This window comes from Agelaius tricolor, unplaced genomic scaffold (genome assembly GCF_023055355.1).
Source record: "Agelaius tricolor isolate 1412-34295 unplaced genomic scaffold, bAgeTri1.0.p SCAF_4, whole genome shotgun sequence".
Taxonomy (NCBI): Eukaryota; Metazoa; Chordata; class Aves; order Passeriformes; family Icteridae; genus Agelaius; species Agelaius tricolor.
In genome coordinates, this window is record NW_027269264.1 from 5,139,783 (window position 1) to 5,155,838 (window position 16,056).

Here is a 16,056-nt window from a genome sequence, read left to right on the forward strand (position 1 = left end):
TAAAATTACAATTTGAGGATTCTGTAGTCCTTTCCTCCATATGGGTCTGAAGTAATTGTGAAGCTTATGTTTCACAGAACTATTCTAAACTATTGTCCTCTTAGCAATTTAAGAACATAGAAGTGGAGGCAGACAGGTTATAGACCACTGTACAAATGAAACAAAACAGAATATAAACTTTTTCAGCTTCCTTATGTTATTTTGCCTTTCATTTGAATATTCAGAAGAAAACCCCCAAAGTATTCAAGGCTCTATCTATATGTTAGATTATTAGCAATGCATCCCTAAGACCTCATTCAGGGGGAAATTATTTTAGATATAAGATGCAAATATGTTTATACCCTCTTTTACTAAATCCTTTATTTGCTTGTGAATCATTTTATCCGGACTTTACAGTGGAAAGACAACCACAGCACTCATAAAAATGTGCTTTACATTTAATTACAGCATATAATGAATACCAATAGGATAGTGAATCACATATAATATACTGGAAATTGTTTTCCAAGTCAATCATCTATGTTTTTCTCTAACCAGTTGGCAATTTTGATTAGTAGTTTTCTCCTTTCAATATTTTCAAGTTTTGCAGATTCCAGTAGCATAGTAATAGCCTCTCTCTCATCCTCTTCCAAAGTAGCATTATAAAAAACCTGCAACTGAAGAAATAAACACAGGCTTAGTTCACACATAACTTCACTTGCAGCAAGCAACTGTGTGCCTGACAGATGCTTTAGACAGAACTGCACAGAAAAGGGGCAGATGACAGAGACTGAAGAGGGGGTGGGGCAAGGTTACTGATTTACACTAACGTGGGAAAGCTCCTTACATATCAAGAATGTGCCCTTTTGCTGTTCCTCTAAAAATCCTTTCAAATGCAGCCAACTTCACTGGTACTGGTGGTACCACACTGTCTAGGACTAGTTGGGTAGAAGAATCCTCTTGTGCTGCCTGTTCTACAATCACAGAACAAGAAATCTTTCTCATCAGTCTAATAGGCAAAAGACAAGAGAGGAGTGAAGAATAGTAAATAAATATTTGGGATAAGCAGTGATTGAACAGTATGAGGAATTAAACAGATGTCAGTATGACAACCTAACAGGCCAGCTGCCCAAATGCTGGTACATTTTCAGTAGATATCACAGCAGAGGTTGTCCCTACAGAGAGATTTCATAGAGGAAAATGAGACAGTTTTGATAGAATTTGTGGAGACTCTGCTTGAAACATGAAGGTTTGGAAGACATCAACATTATGGTTAATGATTCCTTTTAAGAACCAAAACTTGTATTTACAAACTGGCCATGAAGTTGAGACTAAATGTTTCTCTGGTTTACCTCTTGGATCTGTACATCTGTTTTGACAAATCTTCCCATGGCTTTTAGTACATCATGCAACAATTCATGCCCATATCTGTAAAAGTGACATAAAGGTTCTTCAAATAGCACATTAGCAAATATATTAAATTTCATCTCATTTGAAAATTCTGACACGATTTAGTGATTATTTACTATGCTGCAAATACCAACTAAGTATGCAAACTGAAGTTTGCAACTATGGACTCTTTTCCCTCTCTTAAAGAACTACCATTAATATTCAATTTAGACATTTGAGCGGCATGAAATACAATAATTACCCTTCATTTTCATTTCCTAGAAAGATCTGGTATTTGTACTTTGGTAATGTGAATTCTTTGAATGAAACAGATAATGTCTCTGAGGCCATACAGCCAAACTGAGCTAAAAAGACTAACCAGTAATGTGTTTAACAAGCTGGTGTTCCTGTTGCTATCTTGAGGGTGGCATATAAGAAAACATTTGCACTATTCTTTTCATTTGAAAATAAGGGGACAATTTTCCAGCAAATTTCTCATAAATTTGGAACGCAGAAAAGCTCTGTAAAGGAACAAGTTGATATGACACAAATCTGCTACAACTTGCCTTTTCTAGTGTTAGCAATAATTTACATATGAGGATTTTACTTCAGAATTTTATACCCACAATTTACAGCATTTACACCCTCTTGTAAAATCCTAGTGGATAAACCCACTTCTAGAGTCAGGATTCCCAGAAGTACTTAAAAGTACAGAAACAGTCATGAACAGACTAATTTTTAAAGTCTTCTGTGTTTGATGAGCTATTCTTTGGCATTAAACCCTGATCAGAGTTGAATACTCTGAAAACTCTGCTCTGCATACTCAATTGAATCAATCATTACAAATAGCCATCCCTGGAAGGACAATCTGCACCTGAATTTCATAGCTCAAATATAAAGAGAGAGGAAGAAGCCAAGAGCCACAGAAATTAAAGGAAACCAAAACTTGTTGCTTACCCTTGACTTAAAAGTGGCCAATTTTCGGTAACAAATTCCCAGGCTATATGGTGCCCAATATCCTTAGTTACTACATGTGAGATGATGACTGAAGTACAATTGGAAGAAAATAATGTGTCACTGAGTCCATATTGCAAGTATCTGTTAGAAAAGCAGGAAAGAAGTGAACCTTTCACTTGTGTTTTAAAATGGAAATATACAGTATTGCAATCTGGAAATGAAATCCAGTACACAAAAAATCCTATCTCAACTAATATGAGCATGTGGAAGGTTATACCAAAGTTGGTGTCACTCTGAGCTGTGTATTCAGCTCGGGTTTTGTCCTTAGCATTTGTTCTTGCACACGGACTCTTCACTTCTTAGTAAAGTGAGGGTGTAGAATATCAAATGGACATAGATGTATTTCTTATCTTGGCACCAGAAAGACAACTGCTCCTACCAGTTGGAAAGGCAGACTGCTCTTCACCTTCAGGCAATTCACCTCATTGTGACTCAGAGGGAGCCTATAGAGTATGCCAGTGAGACACTTTTACACAAAAACAACCTGTTTATAAGTTCCCCTACAGTGAGACTCAATTAGAAAATTTTTATGAGGACTAAGGCAGGATTTCAGAAGTGTCTTCTAATGATGTCAGTGGCAGTGAATGGCTGAACATCTTGAAAAGTAATTATTCTCTGTCTTGCCTCAGTGTTTTACCTTGCATGCTCCTACTTCCAAATGAACCCTTTTAGAGTTATTTTCTCATAGGGTGTTGCAGGCAGCTGCTTTATGGGTAGAGTTGGGTTTCTCCCCTTTTGCAGGCCCTATGTTTAACATAATGGGCATAATTGTGGGGGCCAGGGAAAGCACATCTTAACATTCTTCACCCCAAAACACTCCCTGGGTGGCATTTCAAAAAACAGATTGGTTTGTTAGCTACTGGAGTATATGGAGGAAGAAACTCATAACAACTTCCTGATTTATCAGGGAATGGTGATAGCCTGTTCCAAGAAAAAGGCCAGAGGATCATAGGTCAAGGGGGAAATTAGTATAGGCGGATGGGCATCTCTTTGCCACATTTCTTATCTTATTCTCTTTATTCATATTTCTTATCTTATTCTCTTATTATCTTAGTCATATTTTTCTGTCTTCCCAAATGACCACCACACTGGAAGGACTAAAGCATTACTTCCACACCTTTAGACCCATGGAGTTTATGTGAATGTTTGGATGATAATTCTTTAGACCGTCACTGCCAAAATTCCACCCCTTAACAAATGCTTTAGCTACTACAAATATGACTGATTAGAGAATTCAACATCATTTTACTGACAAAGATACAAATGCCAGTAAAAGAAAATAAACACAGCATTCCAAACTATGTTCTGGAAACTTTTGAACAAGATTCTTCGATATACGTCTTAACTTTTTGGTTGGTCCACATGGAGTCAGGACTTAAGACCTGATGGTCCACATGTTGTATTTGCAGAAGGATTGTTTATTGCTGTTTATCCCATTTTTCATACTTGCTCCCTAACAAAACTCCTTAAAACTTTACCAGTGGTTGACAAGGCATATGCTTCTGTGGGAAGCAAACCTCTACCAGCTTTGCACAGTAAAGTATTTTTGTTCTTGTTATTTACTTCTACATACACAAAGATATACTTTGATCAAGGTCACCTGTAAAGTAACCATGACTCTTTGGCACAGCTCATGGCATAGAGCAGGATGTCTTCATCTTCCTCAACGGAGTCAGTATGGTTGTACATTTCCCATGCAAAATTCCATTCTTTATCACTTCCCACTGCAACACCATAGCAGCAGACTGTTCTTCTAATTAGAAAGGGGATTCTGCAAGGTAAAATATTTAAAGGTACTGTACTGTTGTAGAGACAAACCCTGTTGTAAATGTGTAACTGAACCCAAATGTTTATTTACAGTTAAAAGATACACAGCAATGCAAATATAAAATATCAGTGTAAATAAGGATAGGAAATCTGTTTGCTTTATTTATGATTTAAACATTTTAAAAGCATGCAGTTTAAAGGAAACAAAAAACCCCAATGTTTTTAGAGCAATTGGGCCAGAGTATTTTGTGTACATACAGTGTCAATGCCACTGTTCCCCATCACAGCCTAGGAAATGGATCACACCATTAAAGAGTGCACTAATGCATATATGCATCATCCCAGACAAACCTTTTCTAAGTTCCTTCAGTAAATGCACCCAGTAGGAAAAGCCATTTGCAGCACAGAAGGAAACAGAAGGGACATTTTTCCATGCAACAGGCAGCCTCCTATTACTCCCTCCCCAGGGAAGAGTCCTCAACAGGGCAATGAATTTCATAACAGAAACTAAATGTAAACATTACCAGTGTAATGCTCCATATGCAAAGGCTGAACAGGAAATTTTTCCTGTAGCAATGATGTGTCCCTAATATTAAGACATTGTTAACACTTTTCAGTGAAAGCAGTGTTCTACTATGCAGACTATCTGAAAACAGTTTCAGCTAATGGCATTTTGGACTAATGCTCCTACAGAAGAATGGGTCCCATTGCTATAAGCAAAACATTTGACTTCCCTATGTCATACTGCTAGTCTGCTTATTATTACATTAAACCAAGATTGTAAATCAAGGTGTAAAAAATGCCCTCCCTTTGATCAGGGGATACACTTAGAAAAACAGATAAGTTTCTGGTCAGAAAAGCCATTCTTCAGGCCCAAAACTGGAAACAGCAAATTTAAATTTAAATAATTTGAGAAAAATTCATGAGTTTCAGCAGATTATCCTAGAGAAAATGAGGATGATTCCAACAGAGTTAGTGAGTCAGGAGGAAGGATATATGACATGAATCTTTAGAGTACAAGGTAGAGAAAAGGAAGTCATAAGTTTTGGAAACAAAGGACTAGTAGGAAAGAGCAAGAGACTTGGATGTCTTACATGACAGACATTACTTGTTAGTGAAAAGGCAAGATGGAGGGATTTTGGTAGTTCTGTTGCAGATGTGGGGATTTCATTGTCATACTAACAGAAAGCATAGGCATGTTCTATATTTACTTTAAAAAGTAGTTTGGATTCATTTACCTAGCTATTTACTGGGACATAAGGGATTTACCACCAAGAATGACATGTAGGGTAGTTTCATCAGTCTAAAGTATTGCCCTGTGAGGAATCCTTCTCTAACAGATCTGAGTTACAAGGTTTAGTAATTTGTTTCATAATCTTTTCATAATGTTGCAGTAAGAGGTCATAGTAAGGTGACAACAGGGTAAAGCTATTTTGGCCAAAGTACAGCTATTTATTTTGCTACTGAAGCTGCTCCAGTAGTTGCAAGAAAATGTTCATTAATAGGTGTACGTGAGTAGACAAGTTCCGTGTATCATTTGGCTGCAGCTCTGATGTACAACATTTGAAGCAGGCTGGACAGGCAGCCTACTATGGGGCAATGGTTTGCTGGCTGGTGACATCTGTGGGGGCCCTGAAGGGGTTTATGTTGTGTAGTTCCCAGAGGGTATCCAGTATGGTCCAAAAAGGGACTTTGGAGCTTGAGGGTATATTAATTGAGGGGTGTGACTTATTAATCTTGAATAAGCTGTGTGATTTGACATTACTAAATAAACTCATCTTTCCTGGCTGTGTGATTTGACATTACTGGCCTGTCAGGATCCCTCATTTCTGGATGTTGGGGAAGATGCAAAAAGCTGCTGGAAAGCAGGGCAGGTTATTTTACATTGGTTTTTTGGAATCAATCCAGAAATAACATGGCGATTTCTTAACTTTTGAGAGTAGCAGCAGTATATGTGAACCTTTAGTAAAAAAGTAAAATGGACTGAAATACTGTCCCTCCCCCAAGTAGTTTCCTTCTTTCAAAAGACAAGCCAGTAACAGCATCTAAGAGAATACATTAATTTAGCAAGCTTCACTACACTCCTATAATGAAAAAAGAGTAAAATTGAGAAACTGGCTGGGGTTTACAGCTCTAGTTATTTCCATGAAACAGATAAAAATGCACTGTATTAAGTCCAGTTATGTTCTGCCCAGAACAATTTGGAAATGTTCAGCTGAAAGTTGATCACCCAATCTGAAACAGAAATGCGTTACTTCGTTCCACAGATGTGAGAATCCTTCTGGGTTCCACCTGTGGCAAAACAGCTGCTATGAATTTGCTCTCAGCATGGAGAACGTAGGCGCATCTAAAGGGATTTGTCTGTGAAATATGGGTCAAAAGTGTATTGTGCCTGTTTTCTCTCCTACCCAGCGTATGTAAAGTCTCATTAGCTGCATGGGAACAGTGATCTGTCACTTGAAACCTAAGAAGTGTCCTATCTTCTATGGGGTTTTCTCCTTAAAACATGATCATTTTTTAATGATCATGTTTAACTTAACCGAATTCAGAGTTTCATTTTTTCCACACATAAAGCCCAGTAAAATCCATTTGAAATTTTCTCAGTGTCAAGAAGGACAGCAAAATTAATATTCTTAATCAAATTCAAAACCCAATCAGCTAATGTATTTCACAGACTTTTCAGCTATTCAGGTCAAACAAGGTATGTAGTATTCCATCACCTCAAATGTTATTAGTAGGGAAAGATGACTATTCTGAAAATAGACTGATAATTCAGCATAGCACTGTTGCTTTTAGTGTGGAATTGCAATAATAATCTCTTTAGAATGGAACAAAATTTATGTAGGCTATTTAAACTTTTCAGTCTAACTGCAAAACTCAGTTTGGCTTTTATAAGGATGATCACTATGAAACTATTTTAGAAAACTCCAATATAATGATACAAGTTCAGTTTACTTAGCCAACTACATGTATCAACATATATCAAATAAAACTGAAATGTTTATCACAACTACCACAAATAAAAAGAAACTTTAAATACTCACTCACCAGTGCCAACATTATTTGACTATTGCATAGAAAAACATCAAAAGAAAGAGGGAGGAAAAGATAATAAGAATTTCAATACATTGTAAATTTTTTTCAATGATGCAGTGGTTGAATACAGAAAGTCTCTTCCTGAGAGTCCATTGTCACAGACCAGACCCCTAACCACTAGGCTCCAGTACCAGCATAGGACTGACAGCTATTCCCAGCACCTCTTTGTGTGAACACAGAACATGCAAGGCACTTTGATGGCTCACCATGGGCAGTTGGCTGTATCATGCAAACATCACTTCACTCAATATAGTTAAGAGAAGCTTAAAAGCTGAGTTGGTGTATGTGACAACCCCAAGGCTGTACTACTGCAAAGGGACTGGGCCACATGGACCAGCTTTTGGTCTTTGTGGCAAAATCTGCATCCTCCAGCCTGTTAAGTCTATGTAAAAAGAGGCAATTATGAAATCGTCATAAAGCTGGGATTTAGGGAAGAGAAAGAGGTTGGGTAGACATAATTGCCATTTCTGGCAATAAATAAGAGCAGTGTACAGAGACATTGCTCATTCTGCCTCCCCCTTGTAACAGCCTTTTAACTTTCCACCTCCCTTAGACAGGCACACCTCTAAGAGCAGATCACCATTCTTACTTGTACTCAGGGTTGTCTCTCCACTTAGCATACAGTTCAGATGACAGGTCCAAACAGTCTTGGAGGCCCAGCCAGCACGCTGTTGCCAAGAGTTTTTCCAAATACACTCTTGAAGGGAAGTTAAAACAGTAAGAATAAAAGATTTACCACATTTGGCATACTTGCACTGTGCCTGACCACCACAGTTTCAGAACATGATGCCATTAACCCACAAGAACCTCTACTAGGAAAAATTGAGTTTTAATAAAATAATTAATCAAACAATAATGGTCCCCAGAATTAATATTAGTGGATATATAGTGAGGCAACCAATGTATTATATTTTTGTAAGTTTTTTGCATGGTTTATATCCTCCTTGGAAGTGATCCAAATCCCTCTGATGTTTAAGCCTGTGGCTGCAGTGGCCTTGCAAAATGAAGTATTTTGAAGAGTTAGTAATTGACCCAAAATCAGATCTTAAGTTCATTGCTGTCAGTTTTTCTTCAACTAGCAGCAGCCTGTTGAGCCTGTTCTCTGACAAACGAGAGCTACCACTAAAATTAAATGATCCTTAAAATTAATGATCCTTAAACTATCACCCTTTATGTTCCTGTCAAAGGTGTCACACTTACAGAATAGTAAAATAACAATTCAGTTACATTCACATTAGTTAGAGAATTATTCCTGGATCTTGTATTTAAAAGAGATATAAGGTTTAAATTTATAAGGTTATAAGTTTTAAGGTTATAAGTTAGGTTTTAAGTTAGGTTATAAGTTAAGTTATAAGTTTTAAGGCTATAAGGTTATAAGTTATAAGGTTTAAATTTACTTGAGCAAACTGCAATGTATCAGATCCAATCACACCAGAAAAAACTCTTAAGAAAAGCAGGATACTTACTGAGCAAAATAGTCATCTTCCAAAGCATCAACATTTTGACGAATAAAACCTGCATAATAATGGTATATTGGCAACATTCTCTTTAAAAGGTATTTCTTTTAAAAGAAGGGAAAGAAAAATTACTTTCATTTAGATACAAGTTTTTATTTTCCTTATTTACTCAATTTATCCTAAAAATTTATGGCTTTTAATGTCTTGAAAACACAGAGCATTAAATTAAATATAAACTGGGTCTAAAATACGATATACCTGTACGTCAAACTGGCACACTACCATTTCACATCACTAGGACCTTTGAACTTATAATGAAAGACAACAAATTCTCAGAGAAACAGGGAAAAGCCCTTCTCAACAGAAAATACTCTGTTCTTCACACTTATTTTAACAAACCTTTACTTTTTAGAACTTAAGACAACTAATACTGTAGGGCTGAACTTTAAACATAAGTGGAATCTTGAAAGAGCAGTCAAGGAAATAAATAGTACCTCAGGTAAGTCAAATATGGGAGAGAATAATTTCATTTAGTACCTAAACACTATTCCTTCTTTCACTCCATGAAGGTGAATGGAAAGCAGTACAAAGCACAGAGCACAAATATACTATATGCCTTTTATACATAGCAGTGTTGGTCCTTTCACTTGCTACTGACAGACAGTTCTGTTTTCCAAATTCACTGTTTCAAAAAATGAAGGATGAAGCTTAATGTAAGGAATGTGAATGCATTTGTGCTTTTCAATAAGGATCAGATAAGACTCAATGAGACTTATCATTGACTAATATGTATAATTAAGTACCTCCTCCTTTTTAATAAAACCTCAAAAGATGATAAAGTCATGGAACAGGAATCACAAGCTCTCTGACTAATCATAGCCACCACTACATCCTTGAGAATTTAAAAAGCATTAATTTTAGACTAATGTATTTGTATGGTCTATTATCTTGGGTAACTAACAAAATGGTCATACCTTTAAAAGTGGATATACTTCATGGTTCTTCAGCGTACTTTCCAAATTCTCAGGTATAAGGTTTAATAATACCACATTCCATATGAAGAGTTCATCCTCTCTGGCAAGGTATTTCGTTAGCTCAAGTGCTGTTTCAATTGGAACATATCCAAAGCTATGTAAAAAAACCCCAAAACAAAACAAAAAAGCCCACACATTTTAACATGCTTATTCACATTAACCACCTACCACACATATATGTTTATTTGTGGGGCAGACAATAAAACATCAGGATACTGTGTGAAAAGTAACCTAGAAAAGGCACTGGAAAAAATAAAAGAAATATAAATGAATGGTGATTTTAGGAGCTGAACTCTCAAAACATCTATGAAGGAGCACTGTGCTGCTATCACAGGAATAGGCCAATCATGGCAGTAAGCATGGCAGCATGCACACTCTGTGTCTGCAGGATATGGTACAAACACATTGACAGCAGGACAGTCTGTCCCACTGGATCAGAATTAAGAGGTACTGTCTTGGTTATAATACAACTTTATTTTTATTGTGAAACAACTTATTTTCATTACATGTTCTTTTGTGGAATATTGCAAAAGTCAAACCATTTAATTCACAGGCACACTATTTGTGGAATTAACTTCTTCAGCATGGCATTTCTGTCCCTCAGTGTGTAATAAGCATAGAGTTCATTTTTTCACAAAAAAATTCCAATTCAAGCACCCCCCTACAGAAAAAAAATATTTTTTTCACATGTGTGGCAGTGTTCACAGGGGTTCTTGGATGAGGGAAGAGACGAGAATGTTGACTCCATGTTTCAGAAGGCTTGATTTATTATTTTATGATATATATATTACATTATAACTATACTAGAAAGAAATAGAAGGAAAAGTTTCATCTCAGAAGGCTAGCTAAGCTAAGAATAGAATAGAAAAGAATGATAACAAAGGCAGCTGGCTTGGACAGAGAGAGGGAGCCAGCTCTGCCGTGACTGGTCACTAAATCCAAACATCCACACAAGACCAATCATGGATCCACCTGTTGCATTCCACAGCAGCAGATAACCATTGTTTACATTTTGTTTCTGAGGCCTCAGAAACAAAATGTAAACAGAAGGGTTTACAGAAAGCTTCTGTAGGGAAGCTTAGTTTATATATATAAAGCTTCTCAGAAGGGAAAAAATCCTAAGAAAGGATTTTCACAAAAGATGTCTATGACATTGGTGTACTTATGTAGCAGCACAGTTCTGTACGTCACAGTTACATTTCTTGTTAGCTCCTAGTTTTGAGCTCTCTTCTGGAAAATTACATTCTTATGTGAGGAGAAATGGGAATTTTTACTTCATCCTGTCAGAGGTACTTCCAAGGCCCTGAAGCAGGGCTGTGTGCTTTGGCCACCTCATCCCTGATGTCCCTCATCGTAGGGACACCCTCATCATCGGTGTATGATGCTTTTGGCACCTCTGGCACAAGTGAGGCTTAATGCTTCTCAGATCCCTACAACATTGTTGACCTCCTTAGCACCACAGACCTGAACAACCAAGTCATGACTCAGAAAGAGAAATTAAAAAGGTTTTGAGTGACACAGTGCAGCACAGTTGAGATAGTCCAGAATAAATGAAGGAAGATTCAGAATCCTCATTTGGAGTATTTTTTCTGTTAAATACAGGTTAATCCCCAAAGAACTCATGGCAATGCAACTATTTAAAATAATTTCCTTGGAGCTGGAACAAAAGAAATTTTGAAGTAAATCACTCAGCACTAACAAAAGGGATTAAGTAACTCCCAACCATTTTGTAAAAGCAGTTATTCTTAGGAGGCACACGTGGATAGGAATGAAGGAAGCAGAACTAGAAATCTTGAGTGCAATCATATTTTTGAATCAATTTCTGTGACATATTGGAAACATACTTACTCTGTCAATGCAAAAACATCATCTATCAGCTGGAACCTGCTGACAGCGGGAATAGCCTGCAGAAAGCATTGGTGTTGTGTTAGTTGATTTCAACATGTCATTAAGAGTTTACAAAAAGCTTTACGATGTTTCAGAACATCCCTAACAGGTTTTCTATATCAAAACAGCCTACAAAACATTGAGAAATGGATCCTGAATTTTAAACTGAAATTATTTATGTGCTTTAAGAGATATGTGCTGTACACAGAGCTACATAATATAGTTATATATTACGTTGTATATAAACATATAACTACAGGCCATTAAGCAGAGAATTTAAAGACCCCTCTTACTTGCATGCTGTAATTGAAATTAAAACATGGAAATGCCACATTTCTTCAAAATACCCTAACTACACAATTTTGGTACATTTTTCCCTTTTGAGGTTTAAATACAGTGGTGCAGAGCAGCGTGTCTATCACTACCATGAAATAAATGATCCAAGCACAGCCATGGCTGTTTCTCTGCTTACACACATGTATCTCATGCTCTTGTGGCAGGACTGCTGTCCTCCATGTCCCCTCCCTGTTCCACGCCCCTGCAGTTTACTGCTTGAGCAAATATTCCCTGTGACAGCTGGAAGCATAAAGCAAAGCAGAGATGCTGAAAGCAGACACAAGTCAGGTGTCTTGGGCCAACATCTGCCAGGCAGGAATGTGAGGCTGGGTGGAAGCTGCGTGTTCTCGTTCCACTTCTCGATACCAAGACAAATTAAAAACAGCATGACCATGAGGAACAGACAGTTTTGTGCAACTGCTACCAAGAACACTTCCCACCAGGAAGCATTATGACAAAGAACAGACAGTTTCACCACAGTGCCACCCAAGGCACTTTGCACAATTGTGGTTAATAAGGCAGAGAATGCACCCTGATTTTGTACATGACTGGGGATTGTGAGAATTTGACACAAAATTTTAGGCACAGAAAGATGTGCCTGTCCTCCTCACCCTTCCCAGAAGGGATGCCTTATGGTAAGACTTGCATCCTTGGCCATGCTGAATGTTTTCACTCAAGAAATTAGGCTTGTGATCGCAGTCCTACTGTTAGTGCTATCCACAGCTGTTCTGCAGTTAATGCACTTGTCACGGTCAATCCAAAATAACTCCTTTGTTGTCCTTAATAGCCCATGCTACTTGTGAACCTGTCTTGTTTGAATGTGACCAAACCTATACTTAATAGACTATTCCTGTCCCTCCTGACTGGCCCAGAGTTACATTTTTGCAACCCTGTATGGTGCCCAAGTCAGCACACACCCAACATCTTGATGATGTAGGTCTGCCCTGAAAGAAAGAAGCCTAGAAGAAATGAAGACACTGTGCTGTAGGAAGGTTTCATATGCTCTGATCAGCCTTGTGTCCAGACTCTCTAGAGAAAGATTGTACCGATTACTATTAGGTCAAAAGGTTACATTTTCTCACTTTTGTTAGCAAAACGAATGAGCTGACACTACTACTGCAGCCTCTGGCTCACTGTAGGATTAGGCAACACTGAGACCATGCAATCCTATATAAAGTCACATTTGTTCTGTACCACTTTCACCTTCAGTTCAGGCTATGGCAAGTCAAAGGTGGGATGCAATCTATTCTAAGTCACTGTCTACAGAGGACTGAAAGAGCTCAAATAGAATTGATTGGAACTTCTAGGAAAATTATCCACAAAAATCCAAAACCAAAAAAACCAAACAAACAAATCCACAAAACCCCAACTAACCAACCCACAAAAAAAAAGTCAGGTTGTTTTTTTTTTTTAATTCTACAGGCAGAAACACTATGGTTTGACAAAACATGGAAATAAACTTTCTCACAGTTTTCCTTCTTCTTAATTACTTTGTACCTGCTAAGGCTGAAATCCCACATTCATACTGAAAGCTCCTTGAGAGAGATTTAAAGAGAGCAGAAGAACTATAGGCCAGTAACACAAATTTGAAGACAAAATGTCATGTAAAATTATCTGAGAGTGTTCAGGCCTGTCATCTTCCATTACAAAAAGCCAGTGACTAGTGGTGCAATGGTGGGTTTGTCATTATTCCAGATTTTCATCAATGTGATTCCAGGTAAAAACTGCCTGAAAAAATATACAGAAAGAGTCTGCTCATAAGCTTGAGAAAACAAACATGATCTTACCTTTGGATCATTTTCAAGCAAGCGTGCTAATCTCTTCAAGTTTAATTGGTCATAGTTCACTCTGTAGTATCCACTTAAATTTACATTTAGCAAGATCCAGTCATAGTCTGACTCTGATACTTGCATTTCAGGAAACATTTCTGTAAAGTGACATTAGAATGTATCATATTGTTTTCCATGCACTGCTTCTTTTGAATTTACAAACAATGGACTTGCTACTCGTCTGAGGTATGAGACAAGTTTGAGGCTGGACTCAAAAAGAAGCCCCCAAAAGCACTTGAGATCAGTGCACTTGAGATCTCTGCTCTGCCCAGCAGGATGACTTCAACAAGCCAATGATTCCTCAGGTACTGAGCATCTTGGGATTCTAAGAGAAGGCTGAAGACCCACTTTGCTCCAGGCCTTTAGCTGAAAGGCAGCTGTGAGAGTTCAGGAAGTTTACTCAGCAGTAAACTCTCAGGATGAGGAGCAATATCCTCCCACACCTGTTGCAGGGTACAGATCCACAGTACACCTGCTGCTCCCAGCTCCAAAACACAGTGCTCAGCACCTCACAGAAGAACTGACCATCCATCTCCATTTATTCAGATAAATGCAGATCAAGGAAAAAAAAACCAACCAAACCTATTAAGTTTAACCAAGAGACAAGTAATCAAAAATGCTTTTTTTAAAGAAGATAGTTCCATAGTCCTTTTGAGTTACATCACTCACTAACAACTTCCTCCTGCATTCCATCTCACTACTCATAGGTTCTTGCCTGGTTTACTGCTCCTGAGAGCCTACTGTGCTTTGAAGGAGCCAGTGCAGCTCTGAAGGCTCTAAGCTGCCTCATCAGAAGTTTATTCTGTTTTCACATCCTGATTTGAGAAGGCACACTCTGTTAAGACAGTAAGTCCATACTGGTGAGTAGTCTACACCCATCAGAATGTACTCTGAACACTCCAGTGTTTAGACAGAGCAAGTACTGCAAGATTCATCCTGTGTTCAGAGGAATATACACACATTTTTTCTTATTTGCCTGTCTGTATACAGTCGAATTAATGATCACTCAAGCTATCTTACTGCCTAAAAAAAAGAGGAAGCAACTTTTAACCCCTGCCAACAGAGGGTGGAGAGCTGCAATGCACACAGCATATTGAAGATTTGCTCTCAAGCATTCCACTGCATTAGTCTCTGCATCTTATTTTGACTCATCTAAAACCTGATGCATGCCTGAATTGCCAAAGCAAAATGATTACCCCATTCTAATGAATATACTTCTTCTTTCTCAAAAAAAAGAAAAAAGAAAAAAGCTATTGGAAAGCACTGAGTTCAGAAAGAACTGAATTTTTTATTTGGATACACCCATAAAATCACTTTCTATTGTAAGAATTTAAAACTTTAAAAATCCTATTATATTGATAATTTTAAATTTAATTTGCATAAACAAATTAAATGCTGTTGAAAACATTAATTTTCCTGTTGTTACAGGTATTAATGTGCAATAATATTTGGGTTGCTTCCCACAGCCAGTGTTAATTTTTTCAGTCTTCTATCTACTACTCGAGCTGATAATTTTCTGATATTTCACAGCTGAGGTCCTGTCTATATTCAAAAGCTGTCATTAACACCAATGAGATCTGTTGGGGGAAGAATATTACAGAAGCATGAGGACATAAAAGTTTGGATTTGTGTAAAAATCATAAAATCATAATTTCTGTGGAAATCCCTACTTATAAAATATGTTGTGCAGTCTTATTAAAAACTCAAGCTTGCACTAAAGTTTGATACAACAGAGAAAAGAACATTATATTGACCTAATGGAAAATCTACTGCTATTTTGTAGCACAAAATCATTGCTATGGATAAACAGAGACATTTCTCTATTAAAGTTTTATCTCCCTATTTAATTCAAATATATCCTTTTTTTAAAAAGACTTTCGAGTGTTCTCATCAGTTTGGTTTTAGAATGTGCAAACAAATACATTACTTACTGCTGCTTTTATCTAGCCAGGTTAAGGGTTGTGATGATCCATTTCTCATCCAAGAAATAGGAATAATCCAGGTGTTACTTGACAAATAAAAGGATATTATTAAAATTGGTATATTTAAAAATCCCTCTTAGCTGATGCTAAACCACAGTGCAGATTAGTTCCATCTTACAAGAATATCCATCTACCTTCTGTCCTCTCTGATGCATGCAACCTCATCAGATAATGGTACTTCTGCTGGATCAGCATTTATCTTCTCCAAAAGGGAGCTTTAGCATGGCTTTTAAAAGGCACTCATATCAAGAATATTGTTCAGTGCTAGGTATTTCAATACCAT

General features: G+C 37.3%; 1 protein-coding gene across 2 annotated transcripts in view; it reads right to left on the bottom strand.

The window, feature by feature from the left end:
* Nucleotides 1-351: 351 nt before the first annotated feature.
* LVRN (laeverin) overlaps nucleotides 352-16,056 on the bottom strand; it is a 34,850-nt gene continuing 19,145 nt past the window's right edge. The window contains exons 11-20 of one of the 2 annotated variants that reach the window (XM_071425923.1): nucleotides 15,723-15,799; nucleotides 13,750-13,889; nucleotides 11,588-11,643; nucleotides 9,680-9,833; nucleotides 8,715-8,809; nucleotides 7,838-7,945; nucleotides 3,986-4,156; nucleotides 2,326-2,466; nucleotides 1,332-1,407; nucleotides 352-656 (exon numbers count right to left, since the gene is read on the bottom strand). In XM_071425923.1, the coding sequence (XP_071282024.1) occupies nucleotides 510-656; nucleotides 1,332-1,407; nucleotides 2,326-2,466; nucleotides 3,986-4,156; nucleotides 7,838-7,945; nucleotides 8,715-8,809; nucleotides 9,680-9,833; nucleotides 11,588-11,643; nucleotides 13,750-13,889; nucleotides 15,723-15,799 (1,165 nt within the window). In that variant the 3' untranslated portion in view covers nucleotides 352-509. Of the gene's footprint in view, nucleotides 989-1,331; nucleotides 1,408-2,325; nucleotides 2,467-3,985; nucleotides 4,157-7,837; nucleotides 7,946-8,714; nucleotides 8,810-9,679; nucleotides 9,834-11,587; nucleotides 11,644-13,749; nucleotides 13,890-15,722; nucleotides 15,800-16,056 lie in introns of both variants that reach the window. The other variant, XM_071425924.1, reaches the window with a different exon arrangement.